At 34.4% G+C, this 24671-nt stretch overlaps 1 protein-coding gene across 3 annotated transcripts in view; it reads left to right on the forward strand.

The window, feature by feature from the left end:
- Positions 1 to 24671, forward strand: part of Cnot6l (CCR4-NOT transcription complex subunit 6 like) — a 122721-nt gene that overhangs the window by 60520 nt on the left and 37530 nt on the right. For all 3 annotated transcript variants that reach the window (XM_063247219.1, XM_063247220.1, XM_063247221.1), the window contains 2 exons: positions 290 to 379; positions 23685 to 23753. In XM_063247219.1, coding sequence (XP_063103289.1) covers positions 290 to 379; positions 23685 to 23753 — 159 coding nt within the window. The remainder of the gene's footprint in view (positions 1 to 289; positions 380 to 23684; positions 23754 to 24671) is intronic.

Genomic DNA, 24671 nt, shown 5'->3' on the forward strand with positions numbered 1-24671 from the left:
TAAGAGTACTCGTGTGTGTGTGTGTGTGTGTGTGTGTGTGTGTGTGTGTGTGTGTATGCACATTTGATGAGCCCAAATTCTAGGTTCACAATATAATCAAATTGGGGAGAAAAAACTTCTTCATGATTAAATCTTGAAGTATATTTCTTTAAATTCATACATCTTTAAATGTCAGTAATAGGTTAAATAAAGTAAAATCAACTTAGAAAAGGAGTATTGTGTTTCATAGTATACATTTCTGTCGTGTCTTTCAATTATAAGTCTTATGGGTTTTATTTTTATCTTTTAGGCAATCCTTTGTCACAGGATATTCTCAACTTGTACCAGGACCCAGATGGAACCCGAAAGCTACTGAATTTCATGCTTGACAATCTTGCAGGTAACTAATAATGCCAAAGCAGTAAACTCTACAAATGTCATTATTGGCTAATGTGTCACAGATTACTTTTATACCTGCTTCTAAGTTTGGCATTTTTGCTTTTGGTATATCCCATAATAGCAGAACATTTTTCACATTTCCTGAGTGATTTCTGTTTAGTAAACTATATATCTGTTTAGTAAACTATATTATATATATAACTATTTTTAGTAAACTATATTTAATTAACATTATCTTGTTCAGTTTTTCTAATAACCTAAGTTTTATAGGTTTATACTCACATTTTACAGATACAAATTTGCAGATTCACAGAGTAGTCATTTACATACAGCTAATTAATGCCAGAGCTGTGAACCCAAGGTTGTCTTGCTCTTGGTCGCAAAGATATATAGTTACACCCACATTATGTCATAACACCTTGTTTTGAAGGCCTATATTGTCAGTGTTCTGGGCTCTTGTTTATATGTCTTTTTCGTTTGTATTTTTCTGGGAATTTTGTTTTGTCTTGATTTTGCCTCTAATACAGGAAGAATAGGTATACATGTAGAGAAACTTATGCATGCGTAGAACTTCTAAACAGTTTATGTGAATCAGTTATATAATGCACAATGAAATGAGCAGCTACTTTGAAGAAAAAGAGACACTAAGGTACCGAGTGCTGATTCCATAGCGTCATGATATAAAATTCAGCAGTACAATTATTCTTTGTTCAGAGGGATTTTAGTCTGTTTTGTTTTGTTTAATTTCAACATATGTGAAGGTATGGGCAACTATTTCAAAGAGAATGAGAGTCATTATGGCAGCCATTGTTGACTTTCCTATTGTCTGGTTTTGAAGGACTAATATGCCTTCATCATCCTGTTCTGATCAGTTTTATACTATTTTGTTTTGTATGAATTCATTGTACATGAAGATACGGACAACTGTTTGGAAGTAAACAAGAGACAGTGTGATAGACAGTGAAGATCTCCAGTTGTCTTGCTTTGAAATCTGTGTCTCTTGCATTGTTTTCTTATGATCTGTTTTGTTCTGTTTAATTTTATCCTCTTTAAAATAAAATTTTTTAAAAAAAGATGTATAGTTACGTTGTTTTCTTATGATCTGTTCTGCATAATTTTACCCTCTTTAAAATAAAATTTAAAAAAAGATGTATAGTTACTATCTTTTGAATTTGGTACAGATTATGGTTTTGTTTGATTGTTGGCTAATATAGGCTAGGCTAAGCCATGGTGCTTGTTAGGTTAAGTTTATTAAATGCATTTTTGACTTAGGATATTTTCAGTTTCATGATAATCAGTACCTAATAGCACTGTAAATCAAGGAACATCTGTAGATATAGTTATTGTGTATTTGTAGAAATTTTGCAAGCATACTTTTAAACTAAGAATGCCAGTTATGGTACTAAAATAGTCATGTTGCAAATGCAAATTGCCTTATATACAAAGGCTATTAAATATTTTACTTAACCATTTTTTGTTATTGTTGCTTAAGCATTTAAAATATGTGTAACTGTAGAGATACTGCTGAATTCAGATGTTTTTGTTGGAATAATGTCTTTTTGAGATACAGAATTTGGAAAGAGTCTTACATTTCTATAAAGGTGCCCTTGTCACAATGTTTTGGCTATACTCTGAATTTCTATCATGAAAGACACCTTTCCTCTCATACAAGAAGAGTAAGGTTTACAATTAGGAAAAACATTTAATAGCATCTAAATTTGTTTTTTGGCTAAAAGACTTAAAGTTGATTGGTAGAGAAATCAGCAAATTATTACACAAAAGTCTCTTAGTAAGGAGTTAGAAATATGTGAAAGTTTAATCTGTATACATAATGTGTGTGATATTTCCAATTTACATTAAAATATCTCTGTATAGAGCTATTTAAATAAGCTGTGTGTAAGTTTTAAGGAATTCTTTGTGTTTTAGACATAAGCTCTAATTTAATGGTATGTATGTTGTACATATGTTGTCTCATGCTGTATTTTCTGTGTCTTTTGATGAACAGAAGAAATTTTACTTGAACTTAATAATGTCCTCTTTAAGAGTTTTTCCATGCCACATAAATGTGTCCTATTTTTTTTTCCTTTTGAAAAAAATAAAACCAAATGAGACAAAACATCAGTCAGAACAAAAGGATGGACATTGTACATGGCTTAAAACCAAAATACAAGGTGATCAAAAATGATTACTATAATGCCTCTTGTTATCTTCAAAAGAATTGGCCATATCATCAGGCATAGTAAAATTTAACAGAGAAGTACAAAACAAAACCAATAAAAACAAAACATTGGAGACATTATAGGACTTCAAAAAAAGATAAGTCAAACCAGAATGGGTATCATAGTGAATCTTACTGTCTTCATAGTAGTTGCCTTACCCTCAGACTTGATACTAACAAAATAGATTCTAATAAAATCAGTCGAAACAAGACAGAGCAATACAGGGCTTCAAATTAAGTTAATAGGAAATAAAAAATGATTACCATAGTATATCTTGCTGTCTTTGGAATAGCTGTCCATGCCATCAAATCTAGTACAAATAAACAAAATGGAACAGAATAAAACCAAACTAAACAGAGCACTAAAAACAATATGGGTTTCAAATCATGATACAAGATTATAATGGCCACTGCCTTCTCTCTTTAGACAGTTCCTCCCCTTTCACTTTCACAGGGTGCATTGTACATTTTGTATCCCACTAACTCCTTTAGTTTAAAGGAGGCAACCCCCTATTCACCTAAGTGATTCTGAACCATTTTAACCCCTGGGCATGAACTCAAGTTCTATCCATTTACCTATAAGAATCTCAAGGTTTTCCTTCCTTGTAGCTGAGTGGTTCTCCATTGTATAAAAGTTTCATGTCTTTCTAACCAATCTGCAGCTGATGGGCAAGCTACCCCTACTTTTTTCTGATTCCTGTTACATAGAGCATTGTTTTCTCATCTTTGACTTTCCCATCTATAAACTCTCTTTCAGGTTAATTGTATTTCTTATATAGAGAATATTGATGGACCCTATCTCCTAACCCACTCTGCCTGTGTTTCTTTTGGAGTATTGAGGCCATCCATATTAGTGATTATTGCCAACCTTCTTTGCCTCGTCTCTGCCATGCTGTTTTTCTGCTGTTGGTTGTCTACTTTTCCCCTTCATTCCACTGTGTGCCCCATTCAGTGAGCCCCTCTGTCGCTGTTTCTGAAACTATGGTCTTTTTTCTCTCTAGAATGTTCTTCAGTATTTCTATAGGGTTGGTTTGGTGGTCATGAACTCCCCAGTTCCTCTTTGCATGGAAGCATCTTGTTTCTCCATTAATTTTGAGAGATGTGCAGGGTATGTGAGTCTGGATTGAAGGGTTTTTTCTTTTTGGATTTGGAATACTTCACTCCAAACTCTTCTTGATTTGATGGTTTATGTTGAAAAGTCTGTCATGATTCTTAATGGGTTTTCCTTTATAGATAATCTATTTCTTTGCTCTTGACAGCTTTTAATATTCTGTTCTGTATTGAATTTCTGGGATCTTGATTATTATATGAAGATCTATTTGGTTATAGCTGGCTGGAGTTCTGTATGCCTCTGAGTATCATTTCCTTTTCTTATGCTTGGGAAGTTTTCTTTAATTATTTCTGTAAATAGCCCTTGTATTTCATTTGTGTTTACTCCTGCTTCTTCGCTCACATTTTTTATTCTTAAGTTATAGATCCTCTTGTCACCTTTTAGCTTTTGTATTGTTATTTCCTGGTTCCTTGATATTTTTAAGAAATTTTTCCTTCGCGATCACTAGTTGCAAACCTATCTTCAAGGTTTGATAGTCTTATCTTTAGTTTCTTTTAAGCAGTTTTCCCAGCTTTCAATGGAGTTTTTAATTTCCTGGTAATCTCTTTGAATCTGTTTCATGGATTCTGAGTCTTCTATATTCTTCATTGAAGGTTTCCCTCCTTTTTCTATGCTCCCCTGTTCTTCCCTCTGTGTCTTCTTTAGAGGTGCTTAGCAATTCTTTAGTTATATTTCTTATATCTTCCTTTATTTGTAATAGTATTTCTGTTTTAAGTTCTTTTTTAGCTTCATGAGGTTGTTTCTTTATGTCAGTTGCTGTTACTTCAAAAACTGCAGGTGTGCCACTCCTGATCTTGGGTTGGAGGCTGGAGACTGCCTTTTGCTTCTTCCTCTTGTCACGTTCCTGGTTTCTTCCACACAAGTGGGTAGTGGGGTCCCTGGCACTTCCCGTATTGGTTATAACTACTCTGAAGCATGTTAGTTAGGAATTCCTGCTGTTTGCTGTGTTCCTCAATGTGCTAGTGACTTACTGGAGTATAAATGGGGGCAGGGCAGGCTGGCCCTTCCCTCCCGAGCTGGTTAACCACAGAATCTTCACCAAGTTTGTGTGTGCTGGGCGGGGTTGGTTAGGGATAGCTTTAGGGAAACCTCGGTGTTGGACATGCACAGGGGTGGGACTCAGTCCAAGCAATTTTCACCAGTCTGCTCTGCACTAGGAGTGACTGAAGGAAGCCAGCTGTAGTTCTGGTCCTGGGCTTATCCTGCCTAACTCCAAAATGGTGCCTGGCCAATTGCCTACTCCTGTAGAGAACTCCTCCTGGGGAGTCCCCCACACTCACTGCCAGCCAGTGCAGTTCTTTGGTCTGCTGCTCCCTCGCCGCTAAATCTCCCTGCCAAGGCCTTTGGGCTTGCCAGCCCCCAGCTTCACTGTGACCATGCATCTCTGGATTCCAGAGTGGCACTTCTCTCACAGTGGGACTGGCTCCTGTGAAAGCACCTTTGACTACCACCTTCTGTGTCTGTCTTGTCTTTTCTGTCTGTCTCTCTGTCTGTCTGTCTATCTTAATTTTCTCTATGGGCTTTGATTCTCACTTTAGTTTCTTCCTGGGTCGAGGGACCCATTTTTTTTTTCCTTCTTGTCATCTCCAGAATACTATATTCCAGCATCTGGGCTATTTCTCTCAGAGAGGCTGTTTACTCTGCTGCTTACTGTTCTGCCATCTTCCCCCTTCCCCAATGTGTTAATTTTAACTTAATTAATTCTTAATATTTTAACTTACAATACTTAGAGCTACCACCTTCCTGGAATTGATGTTTGTGTAAAGTAAGAGTTACGTTTAATGACTTTTCTAAATGCATATTATATTGATCCTGAATCACTTACTGGTGAGACTTTTTTTATTGTTTTGAACTCAATGCTGAACTGCATCCCCAGCCCTTTATTTGTTTTATTTTAATTAATTTATTTTGGTACTGGGAATTGGACTGATGACCTTATACTTACTGGCAGGTACACTGCCACTGAGCTATATGTCTGGTCCTTTATTTTATTTTGAGACAGTTTTACCTAATTGTCTAGTTTGGCCTTGAACTTGTGATTTTCCTGTGTAAGCCTCCTGAGTAGCTGGAATTATAGACTTGCACCACTATGTTTGGCTCACTCCTGTATTTTAGTGCTTTATTTGCCGTAAATCAAGTGTCACTGTAGGGGTAGGTCTGTTTCTGAATTCAGTGTTTTCGTTCACTAGTTTTACCCTCTTTCCCTCCCACTTTTCCCTCCTTTCTTTTGTTTGTGTGTTTATTTGTTCATTTGTTCATTCGTTCTTTCAATTTTGGGGAAAGATCTCACTGGATTTCCCAGGATGGCCTCAAACTTACAGTCCTTTTTCTTCAGCTTCCCCAGTGGCTGGGGTTATAGGGCTGTGCTATAACACCCGGCTCTGTTAGTCTTTTGAGTAATGTAACAGAGTCTTTCATTATGATAGCTTTATTAAACTGATGCTCAAATACAGCTAATCTCCTTTGATCTGATTGCAGAGAATCTTGGGAAGTTTTGTGCATGTGATTCTTTTACCTGGTATTTTTATTAAAATTTTGAAAATTAGGCTTTCTTTTTTTTGGTCTTTTTCTTTTTTATCGGTACCGGGGATTGAACTCACGACTGCCTGCTTGCAAGGCAGGCGCTTATGCCGCTGAGCCAAATCCCCAGCCTCGAAAATTAAGCTTTCAGATCTCTCTTCTTTCCAAATGGATTGCATTGAACGAATTGATATATCTACAACACTAGGCCTGGCTCTTCATTTATTTTGCCTTTTGTAATTTCTTTTGAGTTTTAGGTTTCTCTGTTGTGGTCTTGAACATTGTATATTAATTCCAAGGATTAACTTTCTTGATGTTATTTTTTGAAAAATCTTGCTACTTACTAATATATTTATTTTCAGGCCTGGCACGCATGACTTCAGATGTTGAGACAAGAGGACTGAGAGTTGGAGGTCAATCTGGATTAAGTAGTGAATCATGTCTCAAAAAAAAAAAAAAAAAAAAAAAAAACCTAAATATCTATCTATTTATCTGTCTTTCTATCGAATCTAGTTCTATATACATTATATGTATGTGTGTATACACATACTATATGTATATATTTTCAGCCACTTTGCCAAACTGCTTGTAATCTTAATAACTTGTTTTTTGTTTTTTAAGACAGGCTGTTGTTACATAGTTCAGGCTGGCCTTGAACTCCTGGTGATTTTCCTGCCTCAATCTCAAGTGCTGGGATTGCTGGTGTGTGCTACTGTGCCTGGCTCCATAATCCTAATACATTTTAATTTCATTTTTTACAGTCAAGATCATCTACAAATAATAACAGGTTTTATTATTTTCTTTCTAATCTTTATTTTTTTAATTTCTTGAAGTTATTCCACATGATGGGGCTAACAGTAAAGTGTTAATTGAAAGTTGTGATAATGGACATTCTTTTCACATTTCCTAAGGTGTTACGTTTTAATGTGCATTAATTTTAATGTGTTATTAATATTAAGGTCCAGTAAATTTTTCTCTTATATTACTACTTTGCTGGAGGTTTTGTTTGTTTGTTTTCCTTTTTTTTCTTTTTCTTTTTTGAGATGCAATCTCAATCTGTTCCCAAGGCTGACCTTGGTTTGTGATCCAATTATCTTAGCCCCCAGTGTAGCTGGGATTATAGGCATATGCTGTTGCATTTTAGCAAGGAAAACTTTATTTTGAGACAAGTTCTTTCTATATAGTGTAGTTTAGGTTGGCTTTGAACTTCCTATGTGTCCCAGGCTGGCCATGAACTCACAGCAGTCCTCCTGCCTCAGCTTCCTAAGTGTTGGGATTACAGGTATGTGCCACTGTGTCTGGTTCAGCTAGGAGAATATTTGAATCAGTAGGTGTTGAATTTTATTAAATGCTTATTCTCTACTGATGTAAATAGATGATTTTTATCCTTTATTCTGTTATATTGTAATTGTATTGACCCCCCCCCCCATGTTGTATCTCCTTTGTATTCCTGGAATAAATGCAAATAGTTTGTGATCTATTATAAACCTTTTTATATATCCCTAGGTTTACTTTAGTAATATTTTACTTAGGATTGTGTTTTGGTGTTTGAGTCAGATTGGCCAGTAATTTCCTTTCTTCTTGTCAAGTTTTAATGTTACAGCTATATTGACTTCATAAAATTAGTTGAGAATTCTGTTATCTGGAAGAGTTTAAAATAGTTGCTTTTTTTCTTGAATATTTGCAGAATACATCTGAGCCTGAGGTTTCTTATAAGAAATTTTAAATAACTAATTTCTTTAATAACTATTGAAGCATTCTTACTTCCATTTTTAGCATCAGTTTCTGAAAATTGTGTTATCTGGAAACTTACACATTTTATCTAATCTTTAAATTTATTGATGTAAAGTGTTTCATAGTATTTTCTTATATCATAGTATTTTCTTATATTTTAATGTGCATAGAAATTTAATGAAGTCACTTTTCCGTTTGGTATATTAGTTTGTTTGATTTATTTCTGTGTATTTCATAGAAAGTCATTTCCTCAGGTCAGATATTCATTAATATTTTCTTTTAAAAACAAAGGAACCAACTTTTGACTTCATTGGTCTTCTTTATAACTGTCATTTTCAATATCAATAATCTTTATTTTTTCTATTTTCTTTAGGTCTCATTTGCAGTTACTTTTCTAACTTAACATGAAATCTGAAGTTACTTTTCTAGTCATTTTTTTCCAGTTTTTTCCATTTTTAAAAAAAATATTCATTTTTAGACCTTTTCCTAAACATGGCTTTTAGCTTACTCCACATTTTTAATTTGTAGAATTATCATCACCATTTAGTTCATCATATTTTCTGATAGTCCGTATCATTTCTTTCTTGTAATATAATTATCTGGAAGTTTCTTTATTTTCAGAGGAGTTCTAGTTTTCTTTGTCAGAGTTTTCTAGCTTAGTTCAGGATGATTGTAAACTTGGATTAAATTTTTAAAATATGTTATTACCACCACATTTTTTCGTAAATGTTAAACATGTACTTGAAAAGAATATGCTTTCTATAGATGTTTAATAGAAAATTCTGTATATACCAGTTTGTTTGTCAATCATACTATTTGAATGTACTTTATGTATATTTAATGGTTACTTTTTTTCATTACTTGTGGGCCTGTATTAATATGTCCCCTTTTGATTATTTAGTTGTTTCTTCTGTTTTTTCAATATTTTAATTATAAATTTTAAGGTGTATGTTCATGTGTTTCTGGTTTTTAAATTCTTATGTCATTGCCTTTTTCTTTAAAATTCACTTTGATAGTAATACAACTAAGTGGTGGTGGTGGTGGGGAAGGTACATGAATTCCTGTTTGCTTTAAAAACTTCCATTGTATGTCTTTTTTCCTCTTTTTTTTTTTTTCTTTTTTTTTTCATTTTTTTCATTTTTATCGGTACCAGGGATCGAACTCACGACCGCCTGCTTGCAAGGCAGGTGCTTATGCCGCTGAGCTAAACCCCCAGCCCCTTTTTTCCTCTTTTAAAATTAATTTCTTTTTGTATCTCATTATTTCTTTCCTCTGCTTGGTTTACTTTGTTCTTTCTCTAGTTTGAGGTAGAAGTTTGGATTTTGAGATTTTCCCCATCCGTCCATCCATGAGTGAAACACTTTCCTCTATTTATTTATTTATTTATTTATTTACTTACTTACTTACTTACTTAGTGATCGGTTGATTATTCTTTTTGAAATTGTACCCAGAACTTTTGCATTGAATTACATCCCCAGCTATGTATACTTTGAGAGACAGGGTTTTTCCCAGTTACTATGTTGCTCAGACTGGGTTTGAACTTGAGGTCTTAACTTCCCAGTCTTGAAATTATAGGTGTGGCACCACTATACTTTGCTGTATTTTCTATAATGTAATTATATCATGTGATAAGTTCCTCTCTCAGTACTTGTTTAGATGCATTTCACAAATTTTGGTTTGTGTTGTTTTCATTTTCATTCAGTTCCATGTATTTTATTAACTTCTTTTTTGTGACTTCCTCTTTGACCAGTGGATTCCTTAGAAGTGTGTTAATTTATAAGACTTTAGAACTTTTCAAGCCAGGCATGGTAGCTCACTCCTGTAATCCCAGCACTTGGGTGGTTGAGGCAGGAGGATCATTGCGAGTCTGAGACCAGCCTGGGCTACAAAGTGAGCTCAAGGCCAGCCTGAACTGCGTAGCGAGACCCTGTCTCAAAAAGACCAAAAAAAAAAAAAAAAAAAGACTTTTAAACTTTTCCTGTTGTCCTTCATATTTTGTTTTATTTTAGTTTGAGACCAATTAGAAAACATGTTTGTCATTGTTTCTTTTAATTAGTAGTTTATATTATGATTTAGTATGTTGTTTGACTTGGAGAATATTCCTTGGGCTCTTGAAAACCATGTATTTTCTCCAGTTATATGGTCAAGTAATATATAAATTAGATGATGTTGGTGTTCAATCCTGTATCTTTTCTAGTTTCCTACCAAAAAATCCTATCTGGTAGTATTGGGGTATTGAAATCCTCAACTCTAGTTGTACATTTATTTCTCTTTGAGCTTTATTATGTTTTACTTCAGGTGTTTTAAGAAGCTCTGTTGATTGGTATGTAACATTGAGACTTGCTAATTTTTTTGTGGATTGATAATTTTTATCACTAGTAATGATAGTCTGTGTTGTCAGTACTTTCTTTTTTCTGAAATCCATTGTTTCTGATTCTACATAGGCATTTCTGCTTTTTAAAAATAAATGTTACCAGCTTGATATGGTGGTACACACGTGTAATCCTAGTACTCTGGGAGGGAAGGGGGGATAAGGCAGGAGGCTAGCAATCCTAGCCTGGGCAATTTAGTGAAACTTATTTCAAAAAACACAGCACAGCACAACGCAGAGCAGGACAGCACAGTACAGCACAATACAATACAGCACAAGATAGGGATGTAGCCCAGAAGGAATGCCTTGGCCTTTATTGATTTCAAAGTTGTCTGTTGTAACATCTTTCTTTTCATTTCTAATTGTATTATTTTGGGGTTTTCTTCCTTTGGTTAGTTTAGCTAAAAGTTTATGGGTCTTGTTTATTCAAACAACGAACTCTTTGTATCATTTATCCTTTGTTTTTTAAAAATTTTCTATCTTATTAATGTTATCCCAGATCGATCTTTCTTTCTTGCTTGCTTGCTTTCTTTGTTTGTTTCTTTTTCTGCTGGGCATGGTTTTTGGTTTGTACTTGTTTTTTTCCCAAGAGCTTGAGATTCATCCTTATTTATTTGAGGTCTAATTTTTTTTTAATGTAAGCTGTCATCACTATAAATATTCTTCTTACAATTCCCTTTGCCATGGCCTACAGATTATTGTATGTTGTATTTCCATTTTTGTGTGATTCTAGGAATTTATACATTTTCCTCCTGAATTCTTAAGTAACCCACTGATTGCTCAAAAGTGAATTGTTCAGTCTCCTTGTGTTTGTATAGTTTTTCTTGCTTTAATTTTCCATGTCATCTGGTAAGTTGTGAGATATTTTTTCTTCTGTGTTTAAAGCTTGCTTTATTGCTTAACATATGATCTGTTTTGGAGAACATAGTGATCTTTATCTTTTCTAATTTTGTCTTTATGTCTGCTTTATCAGACTCAATATGAGTGTAGTAATCCTGCTTGCTTTTGTATTCTATTTGCAAGTAATATTTCCCGTTCTTTGACCTTGTGTCAGTACTAGTGTGGGTATATTTCTGGCAAGCATGGGTTTTGTTTTTTATTCCCATCTGTTAGCCTGTATCTTTTAATTAGAAAGTTAAGACCATTTCCTTTCAGGGTTGTTATAAAAAGTTAGGTACTAATTGCTGTCATTTTGTCATTTTTTAAAAATTATCTACTCTTCCTCTTCTGTGTATGATATTTTTTAAAAATCTGTTCTGCAATCCTCTTTTATTTTTCATGAATTTCTTTAGTTTATGCTTAAGAAGTCTTTCTCCTTCAATTTTGAAGAATAGCTTTGATGGACATAGTAATATAGATTGGCAGTTAATTTCTTTCAGTGCTTAAAATACATCATTTCATTCTTTCGTGGCTTTTAGAGTTTCTGCAGAAAAGTCTGCAGTTATTTTGATAGATTTGCATTTACAAGTGATCTAGCATTTTTTCTTGTAGGTTTCAGTGTTTTCCCCTTGTTCTCTGTATTTTTGTCCTGTTAGCTATAATGTCACACGGGAGAAGTTCTCTTCTGATCACACCTGTTTGTTTTGAATATCTTCTGTTTCTGGATATTCATATCTTACCCAAGATTTGGGAAGTTGTTATTATTTTGTTGAATAGATTGTATTGAATAGATTTTCTGTTCGCTTAGTCTGAACCTTGATGTTCTGTTCTACACCAAAACTTCATAAGCTTGGTCTTTTAGCATGTCCCAGAGTTCTTGAATGTTTTGTCCGTAATTTCTTAGTGCCTGGGTGGGATAATTAGCTGCTGTCCTGAAGCTCCGAAATGCTATCTTCTGGTTGATCCTGTCTATTCATGAAACTTTAAACTGCATTTTTGATTTGGCTTATTGCACTTTTCATTTCCAGGATTTCTGTTTGGTTCTTTTTCAGTACCTCTTCTTTGTTGAAGAATCTCTCTGTTGAATTAGTTCTTTATAACCTGTATTGTCTTTTTTAATTCATTAAGCCACTTGTTTGTATCATCTGTGGCATCATTGATAATTTTAAAAATCAGTCTTTTGAATCCTTGGGTATTTCATTTACCTCAGTACCTTTTTTTTTCCCCAGTTACTGACAAATTATGGGCCTTTGGAAGAGTTATAATATGTTGTTTTTTGTAATTATGATTCTGTGCCGCAATTTGTGCATCAGTTGAGATGAATATTTTCCAATTTTGTATGAAAATCTTCCTAGTATTGATTTGAGGATGTGTCGTCATCACTGCTTAGAGTGATGATGACATAAAGGCAAATCTGATACTGATGTACAGTTAAAAACTTAAAAACCAATACAGGTAGAAACCAGTTAAAAACAGTAACTATACAACTATTAGCAGTAGTAAAAAGCAATAATATAAATCAAAAGGCTAAAAACTCATAAAGGTTAGTAATAAAGCAAAATGAAAATGGGGTTGGAAAAAGGAAAAGTGGAAGATGTAAAATTTAGAAAAAAAGAGGAAGATAGTAAGATAGGAACAGAGAAAAGTGAAATACTGATCCAATTAATAAGTAAAGTAAATTGTGTAAAAGTTACAGGAAAAATAAGTAAGGAAAAGAAAAAGAAATATAAATCTAAAAAGCGTTGTGAAAGCTGAGGTCTATGTGGGCTTACATGCTGTGAGAGGCCATTCAGTGGTATGTCATGCACTTCAGGGCTATATTTGTTCCAGAGACATTTACAGTTTGTGTAGATCCTTGAGTGAACCATGCAACACTGCTGTCTCTCTCTGGTTTTGTGACGTGTGAGCTGCAAAGATGCCCTATATGTTCCAGAGGCTCCTCATGGGATGTATTCTGGGATATGGCAGATGTCCAAACAGAAATATATCCTTGAGTACATTGGCAGTTGGAGCAAGCACACAGACACTGATTTCTATTCTGTAAAAGGGCTTTTGAGGGGAACCAAGTAATCAGCACTCCTTGATCTAGATGATTTCAGACTCAACCCCCTAAGAATGCCACATGTAGGCCTGGCTCCTCACCATAGAGAGTGGTGCTGCCAACCATCTGTACCTTCCACAGCCTGAGCTCTATATTGCTGAAAATTCCCAAAGTATTTGTGATGAGCTCCCCCCCACTGGTTTTTTAATTAATTAATTTATTTTTTCTGTCTTCCTGCCAGTCACTGCATCAAGGTGTACATAGCAACGTTAATGTGCTCATTCTGTCACTTCTGATCCCTGAAATAGATCAGTCTCTAACAATATACCTCTTTATCCAAATACTCCTAGTCATCCCACTTCAGAGAATAGCAGATTCTGCAATAGATTTCTTCTTTGGAGCCAGCTACCATGTGAGAGGAATCACTTTCATATAAATAAGTGATGAATTTATAATTCGTAATGAAAGTTTTTACCACTGGGACTGCCAACCCTCTCTGGGCTTACATCATGCTTATGGACTCAGTTTCTCCCCTCCCTGTGTCCATGCTTTTTATCTTTTCTAACTGGCTCTTTACTTTTTCCTTGCTCAGTAGCTCTTTTCTAGCTGTCTCCATTTATAGGTCATAGAAAGGCTATGATAGCTACCAGCTTGTGCTCTACCATACTGGCCTCTTGATCCTTTTTAATTTGGCAATTTTAAAGATACTGGTCTGGTTTAATTTGAACATGTAAGCTTTTTTGTCCCTTCCAGGCTCAGCTTACACCCTCACTAGGTGCAGGTCAGACCCATTGCTGTCAGTCAATATGAGCTATGAGGTGGTTGTTTTAGACTTTGCTGGAGATGTTGCTTTTGGCAGAGTGGGTCTTGAATATATTTTATTCTTATGTTATAGTTCTGCATATCTTTGTTTCTGTGTTTTATTGAACCACTGATTATGTGCCATCTTTAAAAATCTATTTAAAATATTTGTCTCACATGAATATACGATCTTTCTTACAAGATTCATTAAAATTTCTGTTAAGCCTAAAATTTTCTTTGACTTTTAGTTATAGTTCCTTTATGTATGTAATCTTCCTTATAAATTGAATCACTTTCTGGTAGTTATTCATATACAGAAATTATACCAAGATAAATTCTATAGAATTACTTTTAGTGTGTGGTTTTAAAATTTTCTATGAATTATATCATACCTAATCCTCATTTTTAAATTGTTTAGTCTCAGTATTTCTTGGATATGTTTCCATTTAACATACACATTTTTGCTTTTTCTTCTAAACCGTATGTTTATTTTCTTTAACTGTGTAAGCTATTTAGCTATTTATCTTTGCTTTTGATATTATAAACAATAGTATAATGAGTACCCTCCCCCTTTTTTAACCTTTTGAATGCTGCCTTAGCAGATAGGGCAGAAGCTAGGACATACAGTTGCCAAGTCTGAGGGACACGGATGTTTTAAGCTTTAGAAGATAATTTTTCTCCAGGTAGCTGTTTTAATTTCTATTCCTATGAGAGTAGCTTTCAATGTGTATTTGTATATGGTTTGGGGTATTGAATTCAGGTCCTTGTGCATGTTAGGCAAGCATTTTACCCCTGAGCTACATTCCCAGCCCTTTTTGGTTTATATTGAGACAGAACTTCATTAAGTTGCACACACTGGTGTAAAACTCAAGAACCTCCTGCTTTAGCCTCCTGAATAACTGGGATTACAAATTTGTGCCACCCCCCCACCTGCCTACAAGTAACTATTTCTTTTCACCAACACCTGTCCTGGATACAATTAAACTTTAAAATTTTGGGTCAATTTGTTTAAAGGATATTACCTCATTTTTTAAATCTGTTAGTTAATGGGGGTTTATAATTTCTTATGTTTTGGCTCTTTGGATATTGTTGGTAAACACTGTATTTCACTTGCGTGATTACGTGATAGTGTGTTAAAATTTGGGGAGCACCAAAATATTAATAATATCTTGCATATTTTTTGAGAAACTTTTTGAGTTCTGAATTTTTGCAGAAGCTAACTTAGGTAGCTTTTAGTAGCAAGAGTCCCAACACCAAATTTTTGGTCTTCATTCTAGTTACGTATTTTCACTTTTAAATTTAAAATTTTTTTATTTTAATTAAGTTCACTGGTACAATTTAGATATATATAGTGATCACATTCTTCATAGGGAATGTTTACCTCTAATGATATATCTTGGTTTGTCCTTTCCCCCACCAATCCCTCCCCACTCTGTTCCATCCTTCTTTCTTACTTACAAAACTTTGTTTCCATTTGATCCTTCTTTTCTCCATTTTTTCTTTTCCTTTATTTCCTTTCCCCCTCTCCCCTCCATAGTTCCCCATTCCTAGTGAACAATTTCTTCTTCTTCCACAATATCTATTATTTGTAATTGTATTATTTACAATTTGGTTCTTATTTACACTTCCAGTGTCTCACACCAGAGAAACAATGCAATATTTACACGTGTATCCGATTTATTTCACTTAAGTCTGTGGTCTCAAGGTCCATCCATTTAGCAGTAAATGTCTTAAGCTTTTCCTTCTTTGCCCATTATATTAAAAAAAAAAGACACATCTTTTCTATACATTGTTTGATAAATGTACATTTGGGTTGTTTCCAAGATTTACCTATTACATACTGTGCCACTGTAAATATGGGTGCACATATATTACTGTGCTGTGATGCTTTTAATTCTTTTGGGAAGATACCAAGAAGAGGAATAGATGGGTCAAAGGGACCTCTAGTTTTTGAGGACTCTCCACACTGATTTCCACGGTGACTGCATCACACTACACTCCCACCAACAGTGGAGAAGGGTTCTCTTCCCCACAGCCCCTCTAGAATTTGTTATGGGTTAATTTTTTAAGAATGGCCATTTTTTCTGGAATAAGATGAAATCTCAGCATTATTTAAATTTGCATCTCTTGAATGACCAGTGACGTTCAATATTTTTTCATATATTTATTTACTATTTGTTCTTTATCTGAGAAGTGTGTATTTATCACCTGCCCATTTTTGGCTTGTGCTTTGAATTTAGGAAATCTAATTTCCTTTTGGTTCTTTATATGTTCTAGATATTATTCCTTTTTCTGAGGAGCAACTGACTGAAATATTTTCCCATACTGTGGGTTGTCTATTTATTGTGTTGGTGGGTTTTTTTTCCTATGTAAAACAACTTTTTAATAAGATGTGATTCCAGTTGTTGATATTTTTGGGGTACTATTTTCCAGGTTATCTGGACTTTGTTCATGAAGTGTTTGCCTTTTACCTACGTCTTTAGGAGTTCTATTTATTTTCTCTTCCAACAGATTTAGTATTTCTATTTTAATACTTAGATCTTTGATTCATTTAGATTTTAGTTTAGTGCACAGTGATAGACATAGGTCTAGTTTTAGTATTTGGAATGTAGTAAGCCAGTTTTAACAGCACTGTTTATTAAAGGCACTATTTTACTTTTACTGAAAATGTTTGGTCCCTTTGTTAAAGATAAGGTGGCTGACTGTGTTTGGACTTGTTTTGCATCTTGTAATCTCTATCATTGATCCTCTGATCTGCTTTTTACCAGTGTCATGCTGTTTTTTGTAGCTCTGTAGGATAACTTCAAGTCAGGGATTGTGATGCTGCCTGCATTACATTTGTTGCCCATAATTGCTTTGCTATTCTATAGGTCTCTTCTGGCTCCAAATGAATTTTGGGATTGTTTTCTTAAAGTCTGTGAGGTATGCTAATGGTGTTTTGGGGTTGCATTAAATCTGTATAATAATTTTGGGAGTATGGCCATTTTCACAATGTTGGTTCTTTCCACCCAAAAGCAAAGGATTGTCTTTCCATTTTCTAATACCTCTTTGATCTCCTTTTTCAGAATACTGTAGTTTTATATGTGAAAAGTCTTGTACTTCCTTTGTTAGATTGATTCCTAGGTCTGTCTGTCTTTCTTTTTTTCTTTTTTTTTGGATGCTTCTGTGAAAGATGTTGTTGCCCTAATCTCTCTCACAGTGAGTTTGTTATTTGTGTACAGGAATGTTACTGATTTGGGACTGTTGAGCTTGTATCCAGCTTTGCTACCGAACTCAGTTATTAAATCTAGAAGTCTTTTGGTAGAGTTTTTGGGGTCTTATATGTAGAGTGCCATGTCATTACAAATAATGATAGTTTAACTTCCTCCTTTCCTATCCTTATTCCTTTTGTTTCTCTTGTCAAATTGCTCTGGCTAAGTTTGCAGAACTATTCTGAATAAGAGTGGTGACAGTGACATCCTTTTCTTTTTCTTGATTTTAGAGTGAAAGCTTTCAGGTTTTGTCCATTTGGTATGTTGTTGGCTATTGGTTTGTCATAGATGGCTTTTATCAGATTGAGATAAAGACCATCTATTCCAATTTATTGTAGATTTTTTTTTTATCACAAATGGGTGTTGGACTTTGTCAAATAGTTTTTCTGCATCTGTTGAGATGATTCCACATTTTTTTTTTTTTTTTGGTACCGGGAATCTAACTCATGACTTTGTGCTTGTCAGGCAGGTGCTTATGTCGCTGAGCTAAATCTCCAGCCCTGCATCAGTTTTTCTGCATCTGTTGAAATGATCATATGATTTTTGTCTTTGATTCCATTGATAAAGTATATTACATTTACTGATTTGTGTATGTTGAACCATCCCTGCATCCCTGGGATGAATCCTGGTATACAATCATGGTCATGGTATATAATCTTCTTGATGATTTGCTGCATTCTGTTTGCCAGTATCTTTTTTTTTTTTTACTCAGTACTGGGGATCAAATTCAGGACCTTGCGCTTGCCAGGCAGACGCTTACGCCGCTGAACTAAATCCCCGGCCCTGTTTGCCAGTATCTGATTGAGGAATTTTGCATCCATGCTCATTATAGAGACTGGCCTGTAGCTCTCTTGCTCAGTTGGGTTTTTCTGTGGTTTCACTATCAGGGTAGTGCTTGTGGTGAATTCACCACCAGGAATGAGTTAGGGAGTACTACTTCCCATTCAATTTCATTAAAGAGTTTTTGAGAAGTAGCAGCATTAAATCTTCCCTAAATTTCTTGGTAGAATTCAGCAGTGAATTCATCAGGACCTGGGCTTTTCTTTGTTGGTAGAGTTTTAATCACATGTTCAATTTCATTGATTGATACTGGTTTATTTAGAATTTTTATATCTTCTTAATTCATATGTACCTAGAACCAATATAGTGAAAATGGCCATACTCTCAAAATTGTTATACAGACTTAATGCAATCTCAATCAAATTTGCAACAGCTTATTACAGAATTAGGGAAGACATTCCTAAAATTCATTTGGAACCAGAAAAGACCTAAAATAGCAAAGGCAACTCTGGGCAACAAAGGCAAAGCAGGGGGCATAACAATCCCTGACTCAAAACTGTCCTACATGTGCTACTGTGATAAAAACTGTGTGATACTGGCAAAAACAAAAGAAAGAAAGAAACAGACCCAAGACTCAGTGGAACAGATAGTTTTTTTAATTAATTTTCAATTTCCTTAACTGATATTGGACCATTTAGAATTTTTATATCTTCTGCATTCAACTTTGGTATTTTATATGTTTCTAGGAATCTGTATTTTCTGTGTTTTCCATTTTATTAAAGATTCTCAAAGTAGATATTGATGATTGGATTTCAACAGGATTTATTGTGGTTTCACCCTTTCATTTGTAATTGTCTGGATTTGAGTTTTGTTTCCTTATTTTAAAAATAAGGTTGGCTAATAGTTTGTCAATTTTATTTAATCTTTCAAAGAACCAACTCTTTTGTTGTTTTCTTCATTTCAATTGTTTTAATTTTTGCTCTGATCTTTGTAATTTCCTCCTTTATATGGAATTTGGGCTTGACTTGTTCTTTTTCTAGAATCATGAGGTGCCCTATTATGTTGTTTATTTTACTTTGTTGTGTTTTCCTATTATGAGAGTTCACCACTATAAATTTCCCTCTTAGGACTGCTTTCATTGTGTCCCATAAGTTCCAGTATGTTGTGTCAGCATTTGTCATTTAATTGCATATATTATCTAACTTCTTTAATTTTATCCATGACCTGTTGGTTGTTCATAAGGGTGCTATTTAACTTCTGTATGTTTACGGAGTTTTTATGGTTTCTTTTGCCACTGATTTCCAGTTTCATTGCACTCTGATCAGATAATATGCATAAGGTTATTTCATTTCCTGTGCATTTACCTAAACATGTTCTCTGGGCTAGTATATGGTCTGTTTTGGAGAATGTCCCATCTGTAGCTGAGAAGAATGTGTATTCTGATGTTGTTGGGTGGAACTCTGTAAATACCTAAGTCCATTTGTTCACAGGTTTGGTTCAGTTCCGATTTTTTTTTTTTTTGGTCTAGTTGATCTATTTGTGACAGTGGGATATTAAGGTCCCCCATTAAAATTGTGCCAGTGCTTATTTGAATTTTCAAGTCCATTAATATTTGTTTTATATAGTTGAGTGTTCTGTATTTGGTGAATATATATTCATGATTGTTATCCCTTTAAATGTTCCTTAACAAGTATGTAGTGACTTTCTTTATCTCTCTTGATCATTGTGGATTTGAAGTTCACATTGTGTGCAAATAGAATAGCTACCCCTTCCCTTTTCTGGGTTCCTTTGGCATGGAATATTGTTTTTTATCCTTTGTCTTTCAGTTTTTGAATTTCTTTTTGAGTTAAATTGTTTCTTTTGTACAGCAGACTGGTGGATGTTGATTCTGATCCATTCTGCCAGTCTGTTTCTTTTGATGGTGAATTAAGACCATTTACATTGATGGTTATAACTGAGATGTAGTGACTTATACTGATGCTATTTTCCTGCCAGTAGGTTCCTTGTCTTTCCTTTCTGTTTAGTGCCCTGCATGGTGAGGTTTTTTTTTTTTGTTGCTGTTTTTCGTGGAATTGCGATCACTTTTAGTTTTACTATATGCTTCAGTACATTTTGTAGGGCTAGTTTGGTGATCATGAATTTCTTCAGTTTTTTCATTGGAAGTGTGTGGTTTCTCCATTAATTTGGCAGATAGTTTTGCAGGATACCATGTGTGTTCGAAGTTGTTTTTTTTTTCCCAAGCTCTTCTTGAGTGTTTGTTTTGTGAAGTCTGCTGTGATTCTGATGGGTCTTCTTTTACAGGTGATTGGATCTATTTATTTTCTCTAACAGTTTTTAGTATATTGTTCTTGTGTTGAGTTTATGAGTTCTTGATTATTATTTGCCTTGGTGTAGAATTATTTTGGTCATTGCTAATTGGGGTTCTGTATGTTTTTTTCCTTTCTCTGTATGTCAAATTCTTTTTCATACTTAGAAATTTTTCTCTGATTACTTCTGCCAGCAGTCATTTTATATCATTTGTGCTGAGTCCTGTTTTTTTACTGAGGCCAGTCAACTTATAGTTTTTCTTTATATCATTTTATAGCTGTTAAATTGCCTTTTCCTTGTCCTTTGTTATTTTTAAGAGCTCTTTGCTTTTATGATTGTTAGCTGTAGTCTTGTTTTCTAGGTCTGATATTCTTTCTTCACTTTTATTCACTCAGTTTTGCAAACTTTTAAGTGGAGTTTTTTATTTCTTGGATATCTTCATGAAACTGTTTCATAGATTTCATTTCTTTGCTATGTTGGGCATTCATGATTTCTGTCATTTCCTTAGGTTCCTCTATTTTTTGTAATCTTTCTGCTCTTGGTATGTTGAACAAGTCTTTCATTATGGTTGTTAAGTCTTTTTCTTTTAAATAGGAGTATTTCTGATCTGATTTCCTCTATTGCATCATGAATTTCTTTATTTCTGTTGCTATCATTTTAGAAATTTCAGGTATGATTTCCATTTTCCTCAGTCTTGTCTGCTAGACTTGTTATGGCTGGCCTAGAGGGTCTGGGGTTGCATTTTGCTTCTGTGTCTTGTCATTTTCTAGTTTTTTTAAATTTTATTTTTTGTGTTGATAATTGCAATTTTTAAAATTTTAGTTAGCTTCATTACTAATATTGAGGCTTTCCTAGGAAATGTCTGCTCTTCAGGGCTTTCTTCTAGGTATAGAAGATTCTGGGAAGAGAGGCTCAAAAGCAAGATTCTTGTTTTTGTGTCTGTCTCAAGAGCCTTTCTTCCTAGTTTATTAAGGGTAGATGTTGGTATGTTTTTGGCTCAGTCCCAGTCCTTTGGTACTAGACTGTGGTGATAGTTATTACCTCAGACACTCCAAGTGTTGTTACAACAAGGGAGAACAAGTGATTATAACACCTATGTATGGCTTACCAGCTGATTTGGTACAGTTAACAATAAAATAGCATCAAGTAGAGCTTGGAAACTGACAATGTGGTAATTATTAATTTGATACCTTTAATCATAGAAGCCAGATATACAGTTATATGACAAAACCCATATAAGTTGGGAGCTTATTTGCAAAGCATTTCCTCTTTGTAAAGTGGTTTACCCTGTAGCAGGGAAATTTAAGAGGGATAGTGGATATAATATAGTAGAAGCAAGGCTGGAGGACAAAGGATGATCACAGAAATCAGAAGAGGGCAGAAGAGGAAGAACGAAGAGTAAGCAAAGGGTATCAAAACTAACTATAAAGACAGAGACAATGTTCATTCACATGAAAATAGTAAATCAAGAGAGATAATTGATTAAAGGGAGAAAGAAGAAAAATAGAATAAAAATTAGATTAAAAAAGGAAGGAAAATGAAACAAACCAGCAAAAAAAAAAAAAAAAAAAAAAAAAGAAAGAAAAGAAAAGAAAAGCAAAAAGAAAAATATAATAAGGAATAAAATAGTTTGTATTCATAGAGAGCCCAAAACTACTGGGTAACCCCGCCAAGTCTGTAGTAGAATTAGTGCTAGATGTGGGGCTGATCTTGGATTCTAGATGTGAGGGGCTGGGGCTAGAGTCTTAAGCAAGTACTGTTTCTTAGTGACTTGCCCACTCCTTACCTTATCTGTCTTTGAGTCTCTCTCCTAGTTGCTTTTAGACAGTCTGGTGCTGCTTCCAGTCCAGTGTATAGTTGTCTCCTGGTCCTTGAACAACCTCCTGTGCTTCTCTTTGCCTGGCACATTTCTGTCCTCTTGGGTCACGTTGCAGGGTGTATTTGGGTGCCAGGCTGTGGGCTGATCCTCTGCTCCCACAGCTGCCATCTGAGGCTGCTCAGTCCCAATTTTATTTTTTCTCTTGAGAAGGTAGTGCTAACCTCCTACTCATTGCTGTTCATGGTGTATTGCCGCTTAAGTCCTGCATCCTTCAATCAGTTGGTACTAGTATGGGAGGGGTTGTACTGTTCCACTCTGTTTTCATTGGTGCCTCTGCTGTCACCATCACTTTTGCTGTGGTTGATAGCCTTGCTGAGTCACTGCTTCTGCCACTGCTACTTGTTGCAGGATAAGGTAGGGTGGAGGTGCTGTGGACTGACTTTCTACACATGCTTCTGGCATGGGGACAGCCCAGAGCTGTGTAAGTCCATGTTCCTCTAGCCCGTATTTCCATTTTTGAGGCAGTTGCCATAAATTTATTATTCAGACACTTCTAGGAGGCATGATTATTTTCCAGGATTACATGTGTTGAACCAACTAAGTGATTCATCATTTTAAGATAACTTTCATTTTTTTTCCCTGGGAAGATGTGGATTATACAGAATAATGTTCATTGCACTCAGCAAAAAGTGATTGTTTCAATAGCCTTTTGGAGCACCAAAATTGTTGTGGGTTACTTTGGTGAAACTTTACTGAGTTGGATAAAGAGGGAATGATTTTATTGTAAACAAACATTACTCAGCCACTAATACCATGGGCAAATGTGTAAACAGTGAATGTTGTTGTTCTGTTGTGTAAAGTTTTAAAAGGAAGGAGAAAAGGAGGTGGTTAAATCATAACTTAATGAATTTTCTTTCATCTGGTAATTTAGTTCCCTGGTATTAATAATCATGTCTGAACAATTAATATTTAACCAATTCCTTTTTTCTATATAGCTCAGTTTTTCTCTCTTGCTTTGCATTGACATAATAAAAAGAGAAAGAGCCTAAAATGAAAGCGCTATTAGAAGTTTCAGTAATTTTTATTACATATTCATATATGTATTTCCATTTTACAGATGTTTGCATGTTCTAATTAGCATATTGTCATTGCACATAGCTTTGATTTACGAATGCTGGGTCAACACAATTTACATATGTAACCGAGACATAAGATTTTACTTTTCATAAATACCATTAAAATAAAAATAGCATTAATGAGTTTCTTAATGTTCTTTTCTGAGTTATCTTTTCTACATAACTTTCTCAACTGTCCTTTGGTTTCTAAATGTATACTAAACATCAAAATTGGATTTCATATCAGTTTGTGCGGCACTGTAGATGAATAAAAAAAAGTTGATTTCACATTATAAACTAAATGATACTGATTTTTTGAAATACATGAAATTAACTCATGTTTACAAAATTTTTTTCAGTTCATCCAGAGCAGCTTCCTCCGAGGCCATGGATTACATTAAAAGAACGAGACCAAATTCTGCCATCAGGTAGTTTTTTTTCCATATTTTCTTGTGTTCTCAGATTTACATTAAAATGTGATTTTGGGTCCTTGATCTATAGTAGACCTTCATTTTACTTTTTATGGTTTATAGGTGAGTTTAGAAATATTGATGGATAGTTTTACAAAATTAACCTTTTGGTAGTGAGATGTACAACTATTTTGTATACTTCACAATAATGCACCTCTTGGTTTTTAAAATTATTCATTTCAGGGCTTGGTATGTTGGTGCATGTCTGTAATTCCAGCGATCTAGAGGCTGAGGCAGGAGAATTGTGAATTTGAGGCCAGCCAGGGATAATATAATGAGTTCAGAGTCAGCTTGAACTTTACATATTGAGACCTTGTCTCAAATTAAAAACCAACCAAAAAAATTATTGATTGTTACAGAGCTTTCCATTTGACATCTTTCCATGTGCTACTGGGTGATTTAACAAAACTGAGTAATAATGAATTTTATTCTGAAATGAAAAATTCAACTATGGTACTTTTATTTTTCTTCAGAGATGGACTGGTAACAGTTAATGATAGGTTAAGTTAATGGTCATGGCAACAAAATATTCCATTTTAAGGTTTTAGAAATGAACAAGCTGAGTAATTAAGGATATAATCTCATGTCTAGAGCAGTAATAATGTAGAAAACCTTTGTTTTTGTAGAGACTAGTCTGATATTTATGGTGCTTCTTACTGTAGTAGATATTTTAGACTTGGGAATTCTACTTAAAATAATTTTCATTTTAAAGTTAAGTAAAACTTAAACTGTTTCAATAGAAGGTTACATCAGTCATTAAACATTTCTCCTTTAATAACCTTTAAAAGTTAAGTCACTAAATTTATTGTGTACTTTTTCTACAATATAAAGCTCTTCCATTTTTGTCTTTGTTTTTGATTTTGGGACAAAACATTT

Source organism: Cavia porcellus, unplaced genomic scaffold (assembly GCF_034190915.1).
Source record: "Cavia porcellus strain 051 isolate PalLab524CR breed Dunkin Hartley unplaced genomic scaffold, mCavPor4.1 scaffold_4, whole genome shotgun sequence".
NCBI lineage: Eukaryota > Metazoa > Chordata > Mammalia > Rodentia > Caviidae > Cavia > Cavia porcellus.